The sequence below is a fragment of the Canis lupus genome, chromosome 25, assembly GCF_003254725.2.
Source record: "Canis lupus dingo isolate Sandy chromosome 25, ASM325472v2, whole genome shotgun sequence".
Lineage (NCBI taxonomy): Eukaryota > Metazoa > Chordata > Mammalia > Carnivora > Canidae > Canis > Canis lupus.
Window position 1 is genome coordinate 34,742,208 of NC_064267.1, and position 16,536 is coordinate 34,758,743.

The following is a 16,536-nucleotide window of genomic DNA, read 5'->3' on the forward strand; positions in this document are numbered from 1 at the left end:
GAGAGAAAAGATTTACTTTGTTTTGTCCATGTATATATATTTATAGAGCTCATATGTGAAAACTATACAGAGTGAATACCTTTAGCCTCTGGCCCACCCCTCTCTTTCTACATATTTATCTCTGTGTCACATCCCCCACCTAACCCCTGTTGCACAGAGATACCCAATGCAGTGCCCACCTCAGACTTTGGTGCACAGCCTGTCCTGCGGGGGAAATTGAGAGTACCTAGCAGAAGCCTGGGACGGTGAGACCGTGCATGAGGACAGGTCCCAGGCCCTGGCCTCACCTAGCGCGGAGGGCGGAACCCCACCACCTGCCACCACCCTTCCCTGCCAACTTGTTTTTGGCATGGCCTTGCTATACAGGTGCCCACAGAGTTGAGGGCAGGCTGAGAGCACAGCCAGGAGCTCAGGCCTGGGAGCTGAGGGTGGGGGGTGAGGAGTAGCGCTGGCGGGCATGCTTCTCACAGTACAGCTCGTCTCCCACCCAAAAGTGCCCCCGCATCTTCAGGTTCAGCCCACAGTCTGCGCAGGAGTAGCAGCCCGGGTGACGGTAGCGCCCCTCCTGGATGCGTACAGCATGGTTCCTGCAGGGGCGATGGAGAGGGGAAAGCCATTAGCCTGGGGCGTTGGGGTGGAGATGGGGCGACAGGCAGGACGCTGCCATTCTCATTTCCCAGGAGCCTAGTTCCCAGCCCAGAGTCAGGGAAGATCCCCAAATCTCAGACCCTAGACTCCCTGAGGCTTCCTTTGGGGCTCTCACTTCAATAACTCCCAACCCCCACCCCTAGGACCTCTGGTTTAAAAAAAAAAAAAAAAAAAAAAGGAGTCCTTTCTCCTTTACACAAAGCAGACATAATCCATCCGGAATTTTCTGGGTTGTTAATGGAGCAGTGGTTCTCAAAATGTGGTCCCAGGTACCAGGACCCTCAGGATTGCAACCCCTGGGAACAAGTCGGAAATGCAAATTCTGGGGCCAGGGATCCCCAAAGAGGAAGCTCTGAGGCATGGGCCAGCCATCCGTCTAACGAGCCCTGGGGAGCCCTGCCCCCTGCTCTGAGATACACCACTCGCATCTGCACAACAGGCATGAGCAGTATCCCATTCCGCAGGGGGAACACGAAAGCCCGCAGAGGCTAAGGGCTTTGCCTAAGGTGAGTCATCCGCTCGTCAACACTGCACACTGCACGTTAAGAAATTTATGGCAGGGGGAGTGGGCTTTCAGCAATTTGCCAGAGAATGTGGCTGCATTATAATGCCACCCACTGAGAAAAATGAACCTACCTCTGGAAAATCTCTTTCCAAAGGGGGTGAGGGAGGGGGAAGAGCAAAATTTTCCAGGAGGAGGCACCTCATCTAGAGGCAGATCTCCAGAGGCTTTGAGATTATTGGAGAGCAATCAGAAGCAGTAGCATTTCTTCTTCCTCCTCCTCCTCCGGGGTGGGGGAGAGAGACCAGGAAGGAGGAGATGCAGCAGGAAGAAGCCAGCAAGGCGTGTAAGAAGCCTGAAAATAACCCACAAACCCCACCCCACCCCCTCCAGGGGCCCTGACAGGCTGTTCTCTGCAGAGTCTTCCTGAGGGCATCCCAGGCTCCACCCCCCACCCCCCACTCCCACCCCCAGCAGGGCCCTGCCTGGGCGTGCCTGCCTCCCAGCCGCCAATACTCACACAATGCTGGTGCCGCACTTCTCGCACGTGTGGAGCTTGGGTGGGGTGGCCAGGGCCCTGGAGGTGGACAGGGAGGACTGGGGGCTCAGCAGGCTGGGCAGGAAGGCAGGTGTGCCACCTGGGAGGGGTGGGGGGTGCAGACAGACACATTAGAGTCATCCACCAGCGGCAGCCCCAGGCTGTATTGATCCTTGCATGCTCCTCGCACGCGGACTCCTAAGAGGTGCTCTTGTGCACCTCCAAAGGAACACTGGGTGTGAGGCAGGTAGGTAATAGAAGAAGAGAGTGATCACGGCAGCTCCTTGGCTAAGGCGCAGTCAGCCCAAGCTAAGGCACCCCGAAGAGCGTCTGTGCTGTAGCTACCACCTCCCACCAAGCAGGCGTTTCCTCTCGTGATCCAGTCGTGATGATATTAATTAAAAATGGTAATAACAGATAATAGCAGCACCACACTACCTTTATACAGTTTTCAAAGAGCTTTTATGGACACTGTTGCATGTGAGCCTTGGAACAACACTGAGATGAAGCACAGATGTTCCTGGGCGGGTATGGTCCCTGTTGGCCGCCAAGGACGCCAAGGCTTGAGCCGTGGAGTCACCGACTGTCTGTGCTCCCCCCACCCCTCTCCCTGGGCCCCGTCCCGGGCTCCACCAAGGCCTCAGGGTGATGATGCACAAGACTGGCTCCCTGCCCTCTGACCGCAGTGAACATCCCAGGAGCTGAAGGTCAGAGTTGAAAGGGGCCACCAGATACTGTGCTGGTGAGGCTGTTGATCCTCCCGACCGCCCCACCTCTGCCTCCCTGTAGCCAGTGCTCAAGCCGGGCCTCCTCGCCTCTCCCCTGCACGGGGGCAGCGCGCACGCACGCGCACACACACGCACACACGCACACACAGTACAGGTACAGCCACCTCAGGAGCTGCGCAGGCCCGTCTGCCCCATCAACAGCTCCTCAAGGGCGGACAGGTGCCCGACTGCGCTCGGCCCCACGCTCCGCACGCCCCTGGCCCATCCGACAGGCACAGTAAATCTGTCCAGTGAATCACCGAGTGGCCGGCAAGAGCCCGTCCCTCTCCTCCTGCTCACTCCGGCATCCGAGAGGCGGCGCCTGGCGTTACGTACCGGGCCCTCCTGGGTCAGGGCACTCGTCGGCCGGGCACGCGACACCTCTCAGCCAGGACTTGACCTCCGAGACCGCCGTCTGCGCTGCCAGGCCCGCTGCTCCGGCTCCCACACCAAGCCCCGCAGCTGCCAGCCACAGCCACCACAGGCCACGGAGCTCCCTGCCACTTTTTTTTTTTTTTTTTTGGTGTCCTCTCTGAGGCTCCAACTCCCAGCCGCCATCTTAAGGCCTTTGTTAAAAGTCTTGATCTTTCTTCAAGAGTCAAGTCAAACCCACCTTCCTCTGTGAAGCCCTGCCTGGGGACCCTGCCCCCCACCTTTATGCTTCCCTTGACACGCTTCCTGATCCCAGGGAGCACCTCTGGGTGCACCCCCCTACCAGACCTACCAGACCTACCAGACCTACCAGATTGAAAGCTCCTTTGGTGCTGGAACCCCCCTCTGGTGTCTACTCCTGTGATGCGCACTTAAGAAATACTAGTTCAATATCGTGTCCAGTCGGGGCCCAGGGGTGTCCTGCTGGAACCTACTTCCTACCCTGGGGGTTGGAACCCCCCGCCCCCCCTCCCCAGGGACTCACCTTTCTCCTCAGCCTCCAGGGCTTCCTGCAAGAGCCGAAAGGAGCTGGACTGCCGGGGGGCCACCCGCCCCTCGCGATTTTCCTGCAGCATCTTGTAGACTTCGGAGTCCTCGTCCAGAAGGTGGCTTCCCCTTTCGGAGTCCGCACTGCGGGGACGGGAGGCAGCCAGGAGTGAGGGGCCCTCCCTGGGTATGAGCGCCAGCATGGGGGCAGGGAAAGGGTGCCCCAGGGGAGACCCAGGGGATTCCGGGGGACTCGGAGGAAAGCCAAGCCCCCCCCCCCCCACCTCCCCACTACCCCATCCCTCTTCTCTGGAAAGCCCGTCGGCCTCAGGCCCTCCCAGGCCCTCCGGGACCCCCCACCCCCACCCCGGGGCCCGCCGGTACCTGAGCCTGGGGCTGGAGGGACAGGGACCCGGGGAAGGCGGCAGCACCAGCACCGCCGCGTCGCCAGCGCCGCCGAGGCCGGCCTGCGGGACAGCGAGGCACCAGGGGAGGAGTCGCGGCTGCAGCCTCGGGCCGCCCGCCCGCCCGCCCGGCCCCAGGCCCGCCACCAGGGGGCGCCCGGCCCCCGCTGACCAGCAGGCCCCCTGCAGGCCCCGGGGTACCCGGCGGCCAGCACCCACCTACACCCACCTACGGAGGTGCAGAGGCCCCGCCAGGAGATTGGGCAGGGGCTGGACAGCAGAGGGGAAGCAGATCCTCCTGCGGTGAGGTCGGGGAAACATGGAGTGAAGGGCCTGAGACCCCTCCAGGGGCAGGGCTGGGGCCGCACCAGGGACCTCGCCCCTGCACACGCCTCCTGTCCCAGGTGTGGGCTGGTGGGCCTCTCGTGGCTGCCCTGGAGCCGTGGGGGGTCAAGCCCATTTGCGGCCCACGTGCCAGCAGCAGTGCCCCCTCTCCAGGTGTGTGCTGTCCATCTGGGGCTCTTTACACTTGCTGTCCAGTGGAAATCTTGCCTTCGAATTCCCTGTTGCTCCCCTTTCTGGCCTGCACCTCTGCACCCACCCCTCCTCCTCTGCTTCCTCTCTCTGGGCACCCCCAAGGAAAGAGGGAGCCCCACCCAGCCACAACCAGACAGGCCACAGCGCACCATGCTGGGAGCACAGTTCCCCAGAAGGCCGAATTCCCTCTTATTTTATTTTATTTTATTTTATTTTATTTTATTTTATTTTATTTTATTATTTTTTTTATTTTTTTTTAATTTTTATTTATTTATGATAGTCACACAGAGAGAGAGAGAGAGGGGCAGAGACACAGGCAGAGGGAGAAGGAGGCTCCATGCCAGGAGCCCGATGTGGGATTCGATCCCAGGTCTCCAGGATCACGCCCTGGGCCAAAGGCAGGCGCCAAACCGCTGCGCCACCCAGGGATCCCTTTATTTTATTTTTTAAAGATTTTATTTATTTATTCATGAAAGACCCAGAGAGAGAAGCAGAGACACAGGCAGAGGGAGAAGCAGGCTCCCCGCAAGGACCCCAGTGTGGGACTTGATCCCGGGACTCCAGGATCACACCCTGGGCCAAAGGCAGGTGCTCAACCACTGAGCCACCCAGGTGATCCCCAAATTCCCTCAATTTTAAAATTCAAAATCAGGGACAAATTATGGGATGAAATGATAAAGCCCTATGAATTTTTAAGCTAAAAGCAGAAACTTGAGAGTTTTGAGAAGACAGCCCTGGACCCTCACCCCTGCAGCCCCCTTCCACCTGCCTACATTCCTCATGCTCTCAATGCCACGCAGTTGACAGACGGTAAGATGGTTTCCTCAGGAAGGACAGTCAGCCCCTGCTACTTAAGAACCATGTCCCGTTGCACCATCTGAAGTCAGCATGTGCCCACACAGGGGCAGCGGCTAGCCAGAAGGGGGTGCTGAAATCCACCCAGGCGCTCTTGGCAAGCCAAGTCCCCGTGCCAACCAGCCAGAGGGGTGCTCCCTTCACTTCACATCTGCTCACCAAAGCATGTGCCGACCCAGACATGGCACTTCCAGTTTCCAGAAGGGCACCATAAAGGCTGGTGGTGTCCTGTGCCCTGGGCTCAGTGGAGCCCCAGCCAGCTCAGGAGCCAGCAGCAAGGCCCTGGCCCTGGCAGACTGGGGTGGGGGCACCTCATCTACAGTCACCTGTACCCCCCTTCCTCCTGAAAGACCACTGTGCCCTGGTGGAAAGGGGCCCAACCCCCTTACTGGGGAGCAGCTCTGCCTTCCTTCTCCCTCCCTCCTGGTCAGCTAGGGACACCTGCAGGAACCTTCATCCCCAAGTACAGGGGGTGAAAGGGCTCATCTATAGCCAACACCTCTCAAAATGTGTTCTGGTGAACACGGGGACGTTAATAAGTGAGTTGCAGGTGTGGGGCAGGGAGCGCCAGGAGAAATTCTGTTGTTAAAGTAAGTTTAGGAAAAATAAATAAATAAAGTTTAGGAAATTAATAAAATTAAATCTATTTCTCATGGGACTTCTTAGAGCCTTGAAGGTGCTACAAGTACACAGTGACTCCCAAGAGGGAGGTGTGGGGCCCTGTGACTCCCACACCATCTGACCACAGCCTCCTTTATAGGCCAGAATGCAAAGCTTCATTGGGCTAGGAATTTCTGTTTATCCACCAGTGCATCCCCAGAGCCTAGAAGGGTGCCTGACACAAAGCAACTGCTCAATAAAAGTTTGTTGAAGGAATGACCACGGTCCTCAGGCCAAAGAAGGAAACTCAGAGCATGGAGACTAACTCTGAGGTCCAGAGAGAGCAAGAGGGGCTTATCCCAGGTTAGATGGTGGCGGTGGTACTAAGCCACGTCTCCCTACCACCCAGCCCAGGGCTCCTGTTTACACAGCATGGGTGGTCTTCAAGTCTTTGCATCGGGTCCCTGAGGGCTTCTGAAAACACATATTGGTGCCCCTGCTCCGCACCCTCACTCCTGCATCTCAGGCTAGGACCTGAAAATTAGCATTTCTAACAGGTTCCAAGGTGCTGCTGCTGGCTGGGGAGCCACACCCTGTACCACCAGCATCTCCCGTTTGCCCAAGTTTGGGACGCTGCAGGGAAGAAGGCCAAGATGATGGACCCTCTCCAGCCATGCCCTGGGCCAAGCGTATTTTCAGCTGGTCTCCACCCCAAAGCTCTCCCGGAGAAGCCCCTCCCCTCCCCACCCCACCGCCACCCCAAACATGCCAGGTCTTGCTGGTACACCATTTTCCCATCTCCCTGGCTTATCGTCCCCTAATCTAAACCCTACCCAGTCCTACCTCCGACGTCCAGCAAAATTCCTGACAAAGCCTTCTCAGGCCACCCAGCTGACACTCCTCTCCCCTCCCAGAATGCCTCCTGCTTTTATAATTAAGACCACACTGTTCAGTTCTTAATTGTTCCAGAACTGCTTTACATGTTTGTCTTATCTCCCAACTACATTTCACATTCTTTAAAGACGGGGATCTTATCGAAGGCATCTCCATGCCCACACTGCCTGGCAGGCCACTGAGTAGGCCCACAACGAGTCACTGGAGGGGCCCTACCATGGGCTCCCCCACAGGAGCCCTCCCTCTCCTTCTCCAGAGCCCCCAGTTTCTAATGCCCTCCCCCAGCCATCTCCAAAGGCTCTGCCTTCTGGAATGCAAAATCAACCGGGAGGTAGGATTCCAGCGGCTGGGCCTCATCCCCTTCACCCCAAGGCTGGACATGCCCCCCCCCAACTCTGCCGCCAGCAGCTGTGGCCTCACTCCCTCACTTCCTCACCCCTGCCCTTACAGAGGAGAAATACCACCAAGGCAGGGAAGGCGGGGCCTGTCACCAGTTCACAATGGGACCCAGTGGGGGGTGTCCAGGGTAGAAGGGCAGGGAAGGGGGCAGACAGAAAGTAAGCCAAATGCAACTTGAGGCAGAACCACAGTCCCACTGGTGGTGGTTCTCTGGGCTGAGTCAGAGGAGGAGGAAGGGGGATGGGGGGGACAGGAGTTGGGGGTGGGCATGGGACTTGGAATGGGGAGGAATGTGTTCAAGAGATGCAGCCAGAGCCAAAGGGAACCATCCCAACAACAGCAGCAAAACTATTTCAGCCCTGGCCCAAGAGAAACACTCAGGAAGGGAGGAAGCTAGCAGGAGGAGGGGAGGCGGCAAGTGGGAGGGCAAGAGGTAGAAGGCCGCTGGGGACTGGCCAGGCAGGGCTGGGGCACAGAGAGGGCGGCCCACCACAGACACAACGGCCTCCTGGCTCGGGAGAGGGGCGTGCTTGGTGCTGGGAAATGGAGGCCCCAGCTGCCCAAGTGGGACCTGAGTGGGTCCTGCTGGTGGGCAGCAACCAACCAGGATGGGAGGCTCTGTCCTCCCCCCAGGTATCCTCACCTGGCGGCTTCCAGGACGGCCCCCATAGGAAAAGCGGTTGGCAGCAGTGGGTCCCGGGGAATATGCCAGGTTCTGGAAACTGAAATGCAGGCAAGGGCAGCTGGGTGCCAGGCATCCCCCCCCCACCACCCGCCTGCCTCAGGGACACAGAGGGTGTTCCCTCAGGCTCCCCTAAACCCTAAACCCAGCTATGGAGACTGAGGGGCCTGGTCTGGACCCCACCCCGTACGCTCACCTGCGGCTGACCACAGCCTCCCCAGGGAGGGTGTGCGGGCTGCTGGGGGGCAGGGCAGAGAAGGGGCTGCCCGGCTGGGGGCTGGAGGAGCAGGGGCTGGAGCAGGAAGACCGCAGGGAGGACTGGCTGTCCGAGTGGGTCCTCACAGAGCCCTGTGGAGAGAAGGCTGGGAGGGTGGCACCCAGCCCCTCCCGGCCCTGCCCCTCAAGGCTCCCCTTCACTTCAGGGTGCTGGAGTTCCCAGAAGAAGGCCCCATCCTACCTGGAAGCGAGTGGCCAGCACTTCCACAGAGCTTTCCCCATTGGTCTGCCTGGGGGAAGCAGCCGGAGACCTGAGGAGAGGCCAGGGGAGGCAAGTCACAGGAGTCCTGGAACCCTCCTAACCTGACAGGGGCTGCAGATTCCAGCTGGTCCCACAACAGATTCTCAAGATTAGTAAAATGTTCAAAACGTGGATATCAGGTTGTCAACTTGCAACTTTGCCAAATTCAAAACAAACAATCATTATCAACAACCACCGCCATTTCTCCAAGGAAAGGACAGTTTAGCATCAATATGTAGACTGGACATACTTCATAAATTCAATTTTGTTAAAAACTCCTCACAGTATCCCCTGTCTTTTTCTTTTCCCTTTTCTTTTTATTCCTTTTTTAAAAAGATTATTAATTAATTAATTAATTTATTTATTTATTTATTTATTAGAGAGAGAGAGCATAAGCAGGGGAAAGGGCAGAGGGAGAGGGAGAAGCAGACTCCTCAATGAGTGTGGAACCCCGACGTGGGGCTCGATCCCAGGACCCCAAGACCATGAACTGAGCCAAAGCCAGATGCTTCACTAACTGAGCCACCCAACCACTCCTCTTTTTTTTCTTTAAGTAATCGCTATGTTCAACATGGGGCTCAAGCTCACGACCCCGGGATGAAGAGTTGCATGCTCTACTGACTGAGCCAGCCAGGCACCCCTCTTTTAATTTTTTTTTAAAGATGTATTTATTTACTTATTTATGATAGACATAGAGAAAGAGAGAGAGAGACAGAGACACAGGAGGAGGGAGAAGCAGGCTCCATGCTAGGAGCCCGACGTGGGACTTGATCCCGGGACTCCAGGATCATGCCCTGGGCCAAAGGCAGGCGCCAAACTGCTAAGCCACCCAGGGATCCCTTTTTTTTTTTTTTTTTTTTTGCATTTCATCCAGACTTTGTCACTGGTCAGCATCAGTTTGTAGATTAATTTTGGGGGAGATTGCTGATTTCACATAAATAATCCTTTATCTTGCACCCATGGAGAAACTGAAGCCCAGAGAGAGAAAGCAATTTCCTAAAGCCCAACAATGGTCAGGCCAGCCGCCCACTCTCCTCTGCCCAGCCAGATGCTGTCTGCCACCAGCTGCTAATGGCTTGGAATACCTTTGAGAGGGTCATTCCTGGTCCCTTCTGAAGCCAACAAAGGATGGAGCCTGTGCCTTCTTCCCCCCACAGGACCCAGAGAGCTAAAGCAACAAGCAGCCCCAACCCCCCCACCAATCACCAAGGCACCCAGAAAAGAGATGCCCTTACCTCAGCTCCCTGGGACCCCCTCCAAAGCCCTTCCCACTGGAGCCTTGAACAGGAAGCCATGGGAGGGCTGGGGCTGGCTGAGGGTGAAGAAAAAGCCCACCATGTCCCAATCCCACTACACCATTCCTGGATGTCGGGTCACTTCCAGAGAGGTCAACAAGAACCTCAGTCATCGCACACCACAGCAGCCACAGCCTCAGCCTCCCCAGGGAGGGGTGTGGAGCCAGAGTGAAGGGAGCTCAAGCTCAAGCTCAGGCTCCAGTCCAGAGCACTGCTTCCTGCCACAGAGCTTCTGGGTGCCCAAGTGGCCTCCTGATGTGGGGGAGACTCGGGGGGTTTCGGAGGAGGCCAGACAAAGAAAGAAGAGGCAGGGAGTCTTGACCTACCCAACATGGAGCTGGAGGCCTGGAGGGATTCAGCCAGGCCCACTCCCTCATGGGACTGGGTCCCTCTAGAAGGAACTGTGAGGAAGTGATGGCGTCAGCAGCTCCCTGCCCCTCTGCCACCCCATTCTGCAGCCTCTTATAGACTTTGGTTCCCTTCACATATGCCATAAGCTACTCTCCACCCTCCTCTTCTAGGCCCCACTCCTGCAAACACTCATGAGTCCGAGGAAGGAGTCAGGATGGGGCCAGGGTCATGAGAGCATCACGGAAGCCAGCTTCTGCAGCACTGTGGGATGGTGGGGGGTGAAGAGATGGCATGGAGCCAGGGCCCAGAGAGAGCCCAAGTGAGGGGAGGGGATGGCAGAGAGGCTGGAGGTGCCTGACTCAGGTTCAAGGCTTGCCCAGAGGGTTCTCCTGGCTGGGGGATCTCCCAACATTCTTGCCCTGTGACTCACTTGGACGCTCCACCCCAAGGAGCCACCTGTTCCCCCCACCCCCACAACCAGGTCTCCGGGCTGAAAACCCAAGCCTAGGAATCTTCCTTCACCAGCACAGCCCCCAGAGGCAGTGGGGAGGGACCGAGGGGTCCTATGGTGAGTGAGCTCCCAGACCCCTCAAACCACCCCCCCCCCGGATCAGAACAAAGGCCATCCTCTGTTGGAGGCAGGGGCCCAGGAGACCCAGCCTAAGGCACACCTTTCCCCTCTTCAACCCACTTCATGCCCACACCCTGTACCCTGCGCACTTGGGAACCCGTCAAACCCGGGCATCCAGGTGGCTGATGCCAGCCTGCCCTGCCCATGGCTGCATGCCCAGCCATGCATAGGGACACCCCCCAGCCCACCCTGCTGCAGCCCCAGAGCCTGGACCTTCTCAAAGATGAGCCCAAAGGGCCCAGGAAGGCCGGGGTGGGGCTGAGGGCAGGTGGGTGAGGACAGCCGCCGTGCAGCAGGCAGGCAGAGGAGAGAAAAAGCCGGCGGGCCCAGCGGAGGTGGAGGGCCTACCGGTCTAGCTGCAGCCGCAGGGGTGAGGGGCTGTGGCGGATCTTGCTCTGGGCCTCAGCATGGAGCATGCCCTCGGCGCTCTCCCCGTTGATGGCCACGATAATGTCGCCAGGCCGGAGGTCAGCAGCCTCAGCCTTGCCCCTCTCGGTTACCTGTAGGGGATGAGATATCCCTGCTCAGACAGTGATGACATTCCCGTCGGGATGGAGGAGAGGGGGTTTCTCTCTGTCCTGCCCAGGGAACACAGACGCTGGTTTGAAGCAGGCTGGCCTGCTTCCCACTTTGTCCCCCGGCCCAGCAGGCTCTGCCCAGCTGATCGGCTCATGCCCTCCAAAAGCTAGAGGGGAGCCACCCCCCCTCACCCCAGCGCTGGCGTTCTCACCGGGCCTCCCGAAGAAATGGCAGCATTTCAGGGACTGTACTTGGAAATGCTTTAGGATAGAGAGCCCTGCCCGTGCACATCACACCATGCAGGTGGCTGCCTGCATGCAGCCCGTTGGCACGAACGCTCCCTGGCCTGGGCCTGGGTCAAGAGGAAACTGCCAAGGACCTGGGGCTTCTGTTCTAGTAAACTCCCCCAAATGGCTGCCAGCAGGTATAGGGTTGGTGTCCAAGGAGAGAGGAGCCCTGTACTTGGCCCAGCTCCCTTTCACTCCCCAGAAGTCTGTTCCTGGAGTGGTCATCGCAACCCCATGGCAATGGAGCCCCAGTCCTCCCCAGGCTACCACTCCCAGCAGCAGACCTCTGCTTCCAGAATAAACAAAGAAAGGTGCCTGTGCAGAGCAGGGTAGACCCTACCTCTGAGGGGCACCTCCTTAGCTCCTGGAACTAGCCCTTACCTTGGTCACCATGATGGGCGAGTGGAAATCCCTGCCCCCAGTGATCCGGAAGCCCCAGGGCCCTGGCCCTGCCACATCCACCGTCAGCGCCATATCTGAGGAAGCAGAGGGATGGAGACGCTGTAAGGTGGCAGGAGAAGCAGAAGAGAGGGGATGACAGGTCCAGTGAGCAGCCAGTTAGGGGCTGGGGGGGTGAGGGGGAGGGTAGAGGAAGTGACTAACTCCCTTCCTCACCCCCCAGTTTCACTTCCCCCCACGCTGGGAAGCCATGGCTCTGAGTTCCCCCTTCGCCGCCACCATCTCCAGCAGCGCGGCTCCCAGAGGGCAGGCTGCCAGGGCGCCTCACGGGGGCTTGCGGGATGGAGACCAGGAGAACAGGCGGCAAGGCCGAGGCAGGTGGTAGGAGAGGTCACCGCTTCCTGCCTCTCCCCCTCCTCCACCAGCAAGGCTAAGTCGCTTCAGGGCCCGCTTCCTGTCCCCAAAACTGACTGCACAAGGTACTTCCTCCCCACTCTGGGGGAGGGCAGTGTTCTGGGAACAGGAGTGATAGCAAACAAGGGGATGAGGCCACCGCAGACTGTCCCAGTAGTTGGCTGGGTGGGGACTGGCCCAGGGTCCTCAGAGGGGCCTCCTGGCTGCCTGCCTGGCCCCTGGCAATGTGGTCCAGATAGGCAAGACTGGGCTTCCCACCACCCCCAGCGGCCTGCTGCCCTCCGAACAGCCCCAGCCAGGAGGACGGGCTCATGTGCCCGGCTGGGCACATCCACCCTCTGGCAATGAGCAGCAGGGTGAGCTGACTGATGCTGCCTGCTAGCTGGCGCCCCGGGCCTCCCATCCACTGCCCCTCCGCTGGGCAAGGGAGTGTCCTCGCAGACCAGCCCTTGTAGGATTTCCTGAGCCTCTAGTTATGGAGTCAGGAGCCAACCCGGGCAGGAAGCTGTAATGCCAGCCTGGGCCACCACCCTACCCAGCAGCCCCCTGAGGCTGCCCCTGGGGAGGCCCAGAGACCGCAATTGCTGTCAGAATCGATCAAGGACACTGGGGCCACTTCCCAAGTTTAAGAGCCTGGGGAGAGCGCGCTCAAGCCAGAACCGGCTGCCCGCCCTCTCCTCGGCCTTTTGCCCAGGCCTAGCCCCTGCCCCTGCCAGGTCCCGGGGCCCGGGCCGGCGCTGGCAGTGCAGAGCCCCCGCGTTCTCAGACCTTTGAGCCGGCGGTGGACTCCGCGCCCGGGGCCGCGGGGAGGTGCCCAGCCCGTCGGCCCGGCTCTCCCAGCTCCGGCGCCCTGTGCGCTCCGAGGCCAAGGTACCGCGGGCCGGACGCTGGAGCAGAAGCGCGGGGATGAGAAAGGGCCGCCCGCGGGGGGCGCCGCCTCCGGGGAGGCTGCAGGGCGGGCGCCGGGGCGCGGAGGGGGCGGCAGCGCGCGGAGCCGCCAGGGCCCCGGAGCCGGCCGTGCGGACGGCGCGCAGGTGGGCGCGCTCACCGGGCCCCGCTCACCGGGCCCCGCTCACCCGGCCCCGCTCACCTGGCTCCCGCTCACCCGTCGGGCTGGGCGGCCGGGCCCGGGAGGGAAGGGCAGGGAAGGAGGAAGGGTGAGGAGCCGCCGCCGCCGCCGCCCGACTCTGGGGAGAGCCCGCCCGGGGCTCCGGGACCTGCCTCCGCCCATGTGATCCCGGGGCCGCCCCTGCCGCCGCCTCCTCCGCGCAGCCCGGCCCCGGCGGCCACCTGGCCCTCGCCCCGCCGCGGCGTGCGGGGAGGGGGCGCGGCCTCCCCCGCCAGGTGCCCTGCGACGCCCGGGGCTGCCGCCCCCCGAGCTCTCCCAGGCCGGCCGCGCCCACCCGCCTTCCCGGGGCCTCCCCCCAGCACCCCGCGGCGGGGCGGGCCGGGCCGGCTGGGTCCGTCTGCGGTCCGCCCGGCTCCCCCGCCCACTCCGGGCTCCGACGCCGGCGCGGGTGCGGCCGACACCCCCGATCCCGAGGCGGGCGCCCGCCGCCGCCCCCACCGCGCCCCCGAGGCCGCGGCGCTCCCGGTGCTGGGGCCCGCGGGGGGCGCTGAGCCGCTGCCGAGACGCCCGCGAGCCGGCCCCGCTGGGGCGACCTCCCGACCCGAGGGCCGTGGCGGGGGTCGCCGGGCACTCCCCGGGCTGGCGCCGTTTCCTTCCCTGGCTGCCCTCTCTGCTGCCCTGCTGGGGTGCGCCAGCCGCAGCAGGCACCCCTGGCCCCCGCTCCCGCCAGCCACCTGGAACCCAGGCTCCGGGGCTAGGGACACGGCAGCCAAGGGAAGGCCCCAGGCCCCAGCCCAGACCCCTCTGGCACACGGTTCCCCAGAGCCATCCCCGGGCACCTTCACCCGGAGCCCGAGGGTCACCGGTCCTCGCGCATCTCCCGCCGGCCCGGACTTTGCACGGTCGCTGTGGGGCTGGGCTGTTTTCAGGGAAGCACACCTGTGGGCACAGCTGTAGGCTGCCTGGCTCCGAGTGAGTCATTCCCTCGGCTTCCCCCTGCGAGGACTGCCTTCCACCCTCCTGCCACCCTCCCCGCCCACCTCAGCCCCGTCTCATCCTCCCTGCACTGACCAGGCCATCAGCGACAGCGCAGCCTCCAGCTCCCTGCTGGGGCTCCCCCCCTCCCCAGGTGTGAAAGCCACTCTCCCACCCCTCAGTCCCGGGCCTCCAGGATTGACCTCTTTGCAGGACACCACTGCTCTCCCCCCCACAACTAGACTGGAGGCCCTCCAGGGAGCAGGAGACTGCAGGACGGGCAAGTGCAGCCTTGGAGTCGCACAGACCTAGCCTCAAATGTCAGATCTGCCTCTTACAGCGTGACCTTGGGTAATTTCCTCAGTTTCCCCATGGATAAAATGGAGATAATGCATACCTTAGCCTCCGGTCTGCAGACTGTCCTCCCCAATGTGCTGACGGGCAGGTTCCTCTTAGGGTGGGAGGGATTTGTTCACTGCTCCATTCCCCGAGCCTAGCACAGTGTCTGGCACACAGCGATTAGCATTCGCTAATCGTAGAATGAATATTGTTTGAATGAGTGAATGGATTCATTTCCCTTCCTTCACCCCCAGTTTGTGGCAGGGCCTCTGTTTTATGTCTTTCTGTGCTCCTGACATCACCCTAGTCCCTAGCATCTATAGGTTAATCTGTAGGATTTCTACTCTGTGGCTTGTGCATTCACAAAACTCACAACAAAAACAAAATTGACTAAGCAAGGGCCAGACCCTGTGGACCAGAGGGGAGTACTGTCCCCATCTAAGCAACTCTGGTCCTGGGCAAGTCACTCAGCTCACCTCGCCAATAGGATAAGCATCCCTCTCCCCCACTGTGGCCTGCAGCCCTTTCTGACATCTCAGGTCCCCCTCACCCCCTCAGGCCTCGGGCCCTCCCCTCCCCTCCCACCTCACACCAGGTCAAGGGACAGAAGCTGTCATTGTGCAAGCAGGTGGCAGGCAGCCCAGGGGCGGAGGGTTGATTTGCTGCAGAAGTTTCAGGGTTCCATCAAAGAGGGTGTGGATTTGGTTTCTGCCCCAGGGAGAGGAAGTCCCAATCAACCCTGATATCTTTTATGAGGGCATCAGGGAATGCGAAGAAGCTGTGACAGGGGATCAGGAAAGGGACCAGTGGGTTCCTGAAGGAAGGTCATTTCCACAAGATGGGCTGGGCCTGCTAACTTAGAAGCAGATGGTGGTGAGGACTGGGGTGGACAGAAGAGACGGGTGCACATAGGTCTTGTTCCTCCAGCTGCTGTTTAACCCCCACTGGGGCCCAGGCCACACCCCAGCTCAAGGAAACTGCCAGGGCCAGGCTGTGGCCCGGTCATTCACAAGCACAACTAGGCGCCACCACCTCTTCCCACCCACCTGGCACCACAGGGTGCCCTGTGACAGGTCTAGCAGACAGGACTGTCAGGAAGAACGTGAGAGGCCCAGCCTGGCGCTGCCCCAGGAAGTCCTGGGCCTCATGCAGGACCTTCCTTATCCAAGACAAGGAAAGGACTGCCTGGGCATTTAGTATACTTAGTGCAGAGAGGTGACAAGAGTCATTGGACTTGACTTCACATTTTACAATCATGTAACCCAGACAACTTAATTTCTCATCCTCAGTCTCTCGTCCCATAAAATGGAACCCCACCCCTGTCATTGGGACGCTTACATCAGATAACCCACGTGTAGCACCTTATACTTTGCTCAACGCCCAGCAGCTGGCAAGGAATGGAGTTTTCTTTCTCGGCAGAGCACCCAGGCCCAGACTGTGCCACTGCTGTGGCCCTGCAGGAGCCACCAGGCCCCAGGACTCTGAAACCCCGGATGAGAGGCGTTGCTTTGGCTAAGCTGTGCCCCACCACTCCCAGCTTCCCACAACCAATGGCTCAGAAACCCAAACCCAAAGAAGAAAGTAAACAAACACACGAGAGCTTCGGTGTGGAAATGGAGCACACAGAAGGAAAACATTAGAGCAGAACAGCTAGAAATGTCATCTAGTCCAGCAACCCCATGGCGGCTCTGGAATCAAAACAGCCTGCACACAAGGCCGCATTCAGCTCCCATCTCTGGTTTCTCCCCATGGCCAGGCCTTGCCCTGGGCCCTGTGACAGAGGTGCTCTCAGGGCTGCTTGTCAGACAGCTGCCCAATCCCGGGGGCTGCCCCATTCCGCCCGCGAACTGACGTCTGAGATCTCCAGAGATAATGATGGTGCTGTCTCACCTCCCCTTTCACACACAGCCTCACGTCCCACCTGGCTCCCGGCACAGCCAGCCGCCGAGACAATCCCCACAATCCTTCCCACCCGGAAGGAAACAGACTGGCGAGG

General features: G+C 60.1%; 1 protein-coding gene across 6 annotated transcripts; it reads right to left on the minus strand.

Annotated features, from left to right (window-relative positions):
* Positions 1–11: 11 nt before the first annotated feature.
* Positions 12–14,184, minus strand: PDLIM2 (PDZ and LIM domain 2). 6 transcript variants are annotated; one of them, XM_025463137.3, is made up of 10 exons: positions 14,066–14,184; positions 11,726–11,820; positions 10,887–11,038; positions 8,202–8,271; positions 7,941–8,092; positions 7,706–7,784; positions 3,758–3,840; positions 3,372–3,517; positions 1,671–1,788; positions 12–587 (listed from the first exon to the last, which is right to left on the minus strand). In XM_025463137.3, the coding sequence occupies exons 2-10, from the start codon at positions 11,816–11,818 to the stop codon at positions 410–412; spliced, it is 1,071 nt and encodes a 356-aa protein (XP_025318922.3). In that variant the 5' UTR covers positions 11,819–11,820; positions 14,066–14,184; the 3' UTR covers positions 12–409. The 6 variants fall into 6 exon arrangements, with proteins under 6 accessions (XP_025318922.3, XP_025318923.3, XP_025318921.3 ...); XM_025463138.3 differs by having other exon boundaries at positions 14,166–14,183; XM_025463136.3 differs by lacking the exon at positions 14,066–14,184 and adding an exon at positions 13,248–13,380.
* Between the last annotated feature and the right edge of the window lie 2,352 nt (positions 14,185–16,536).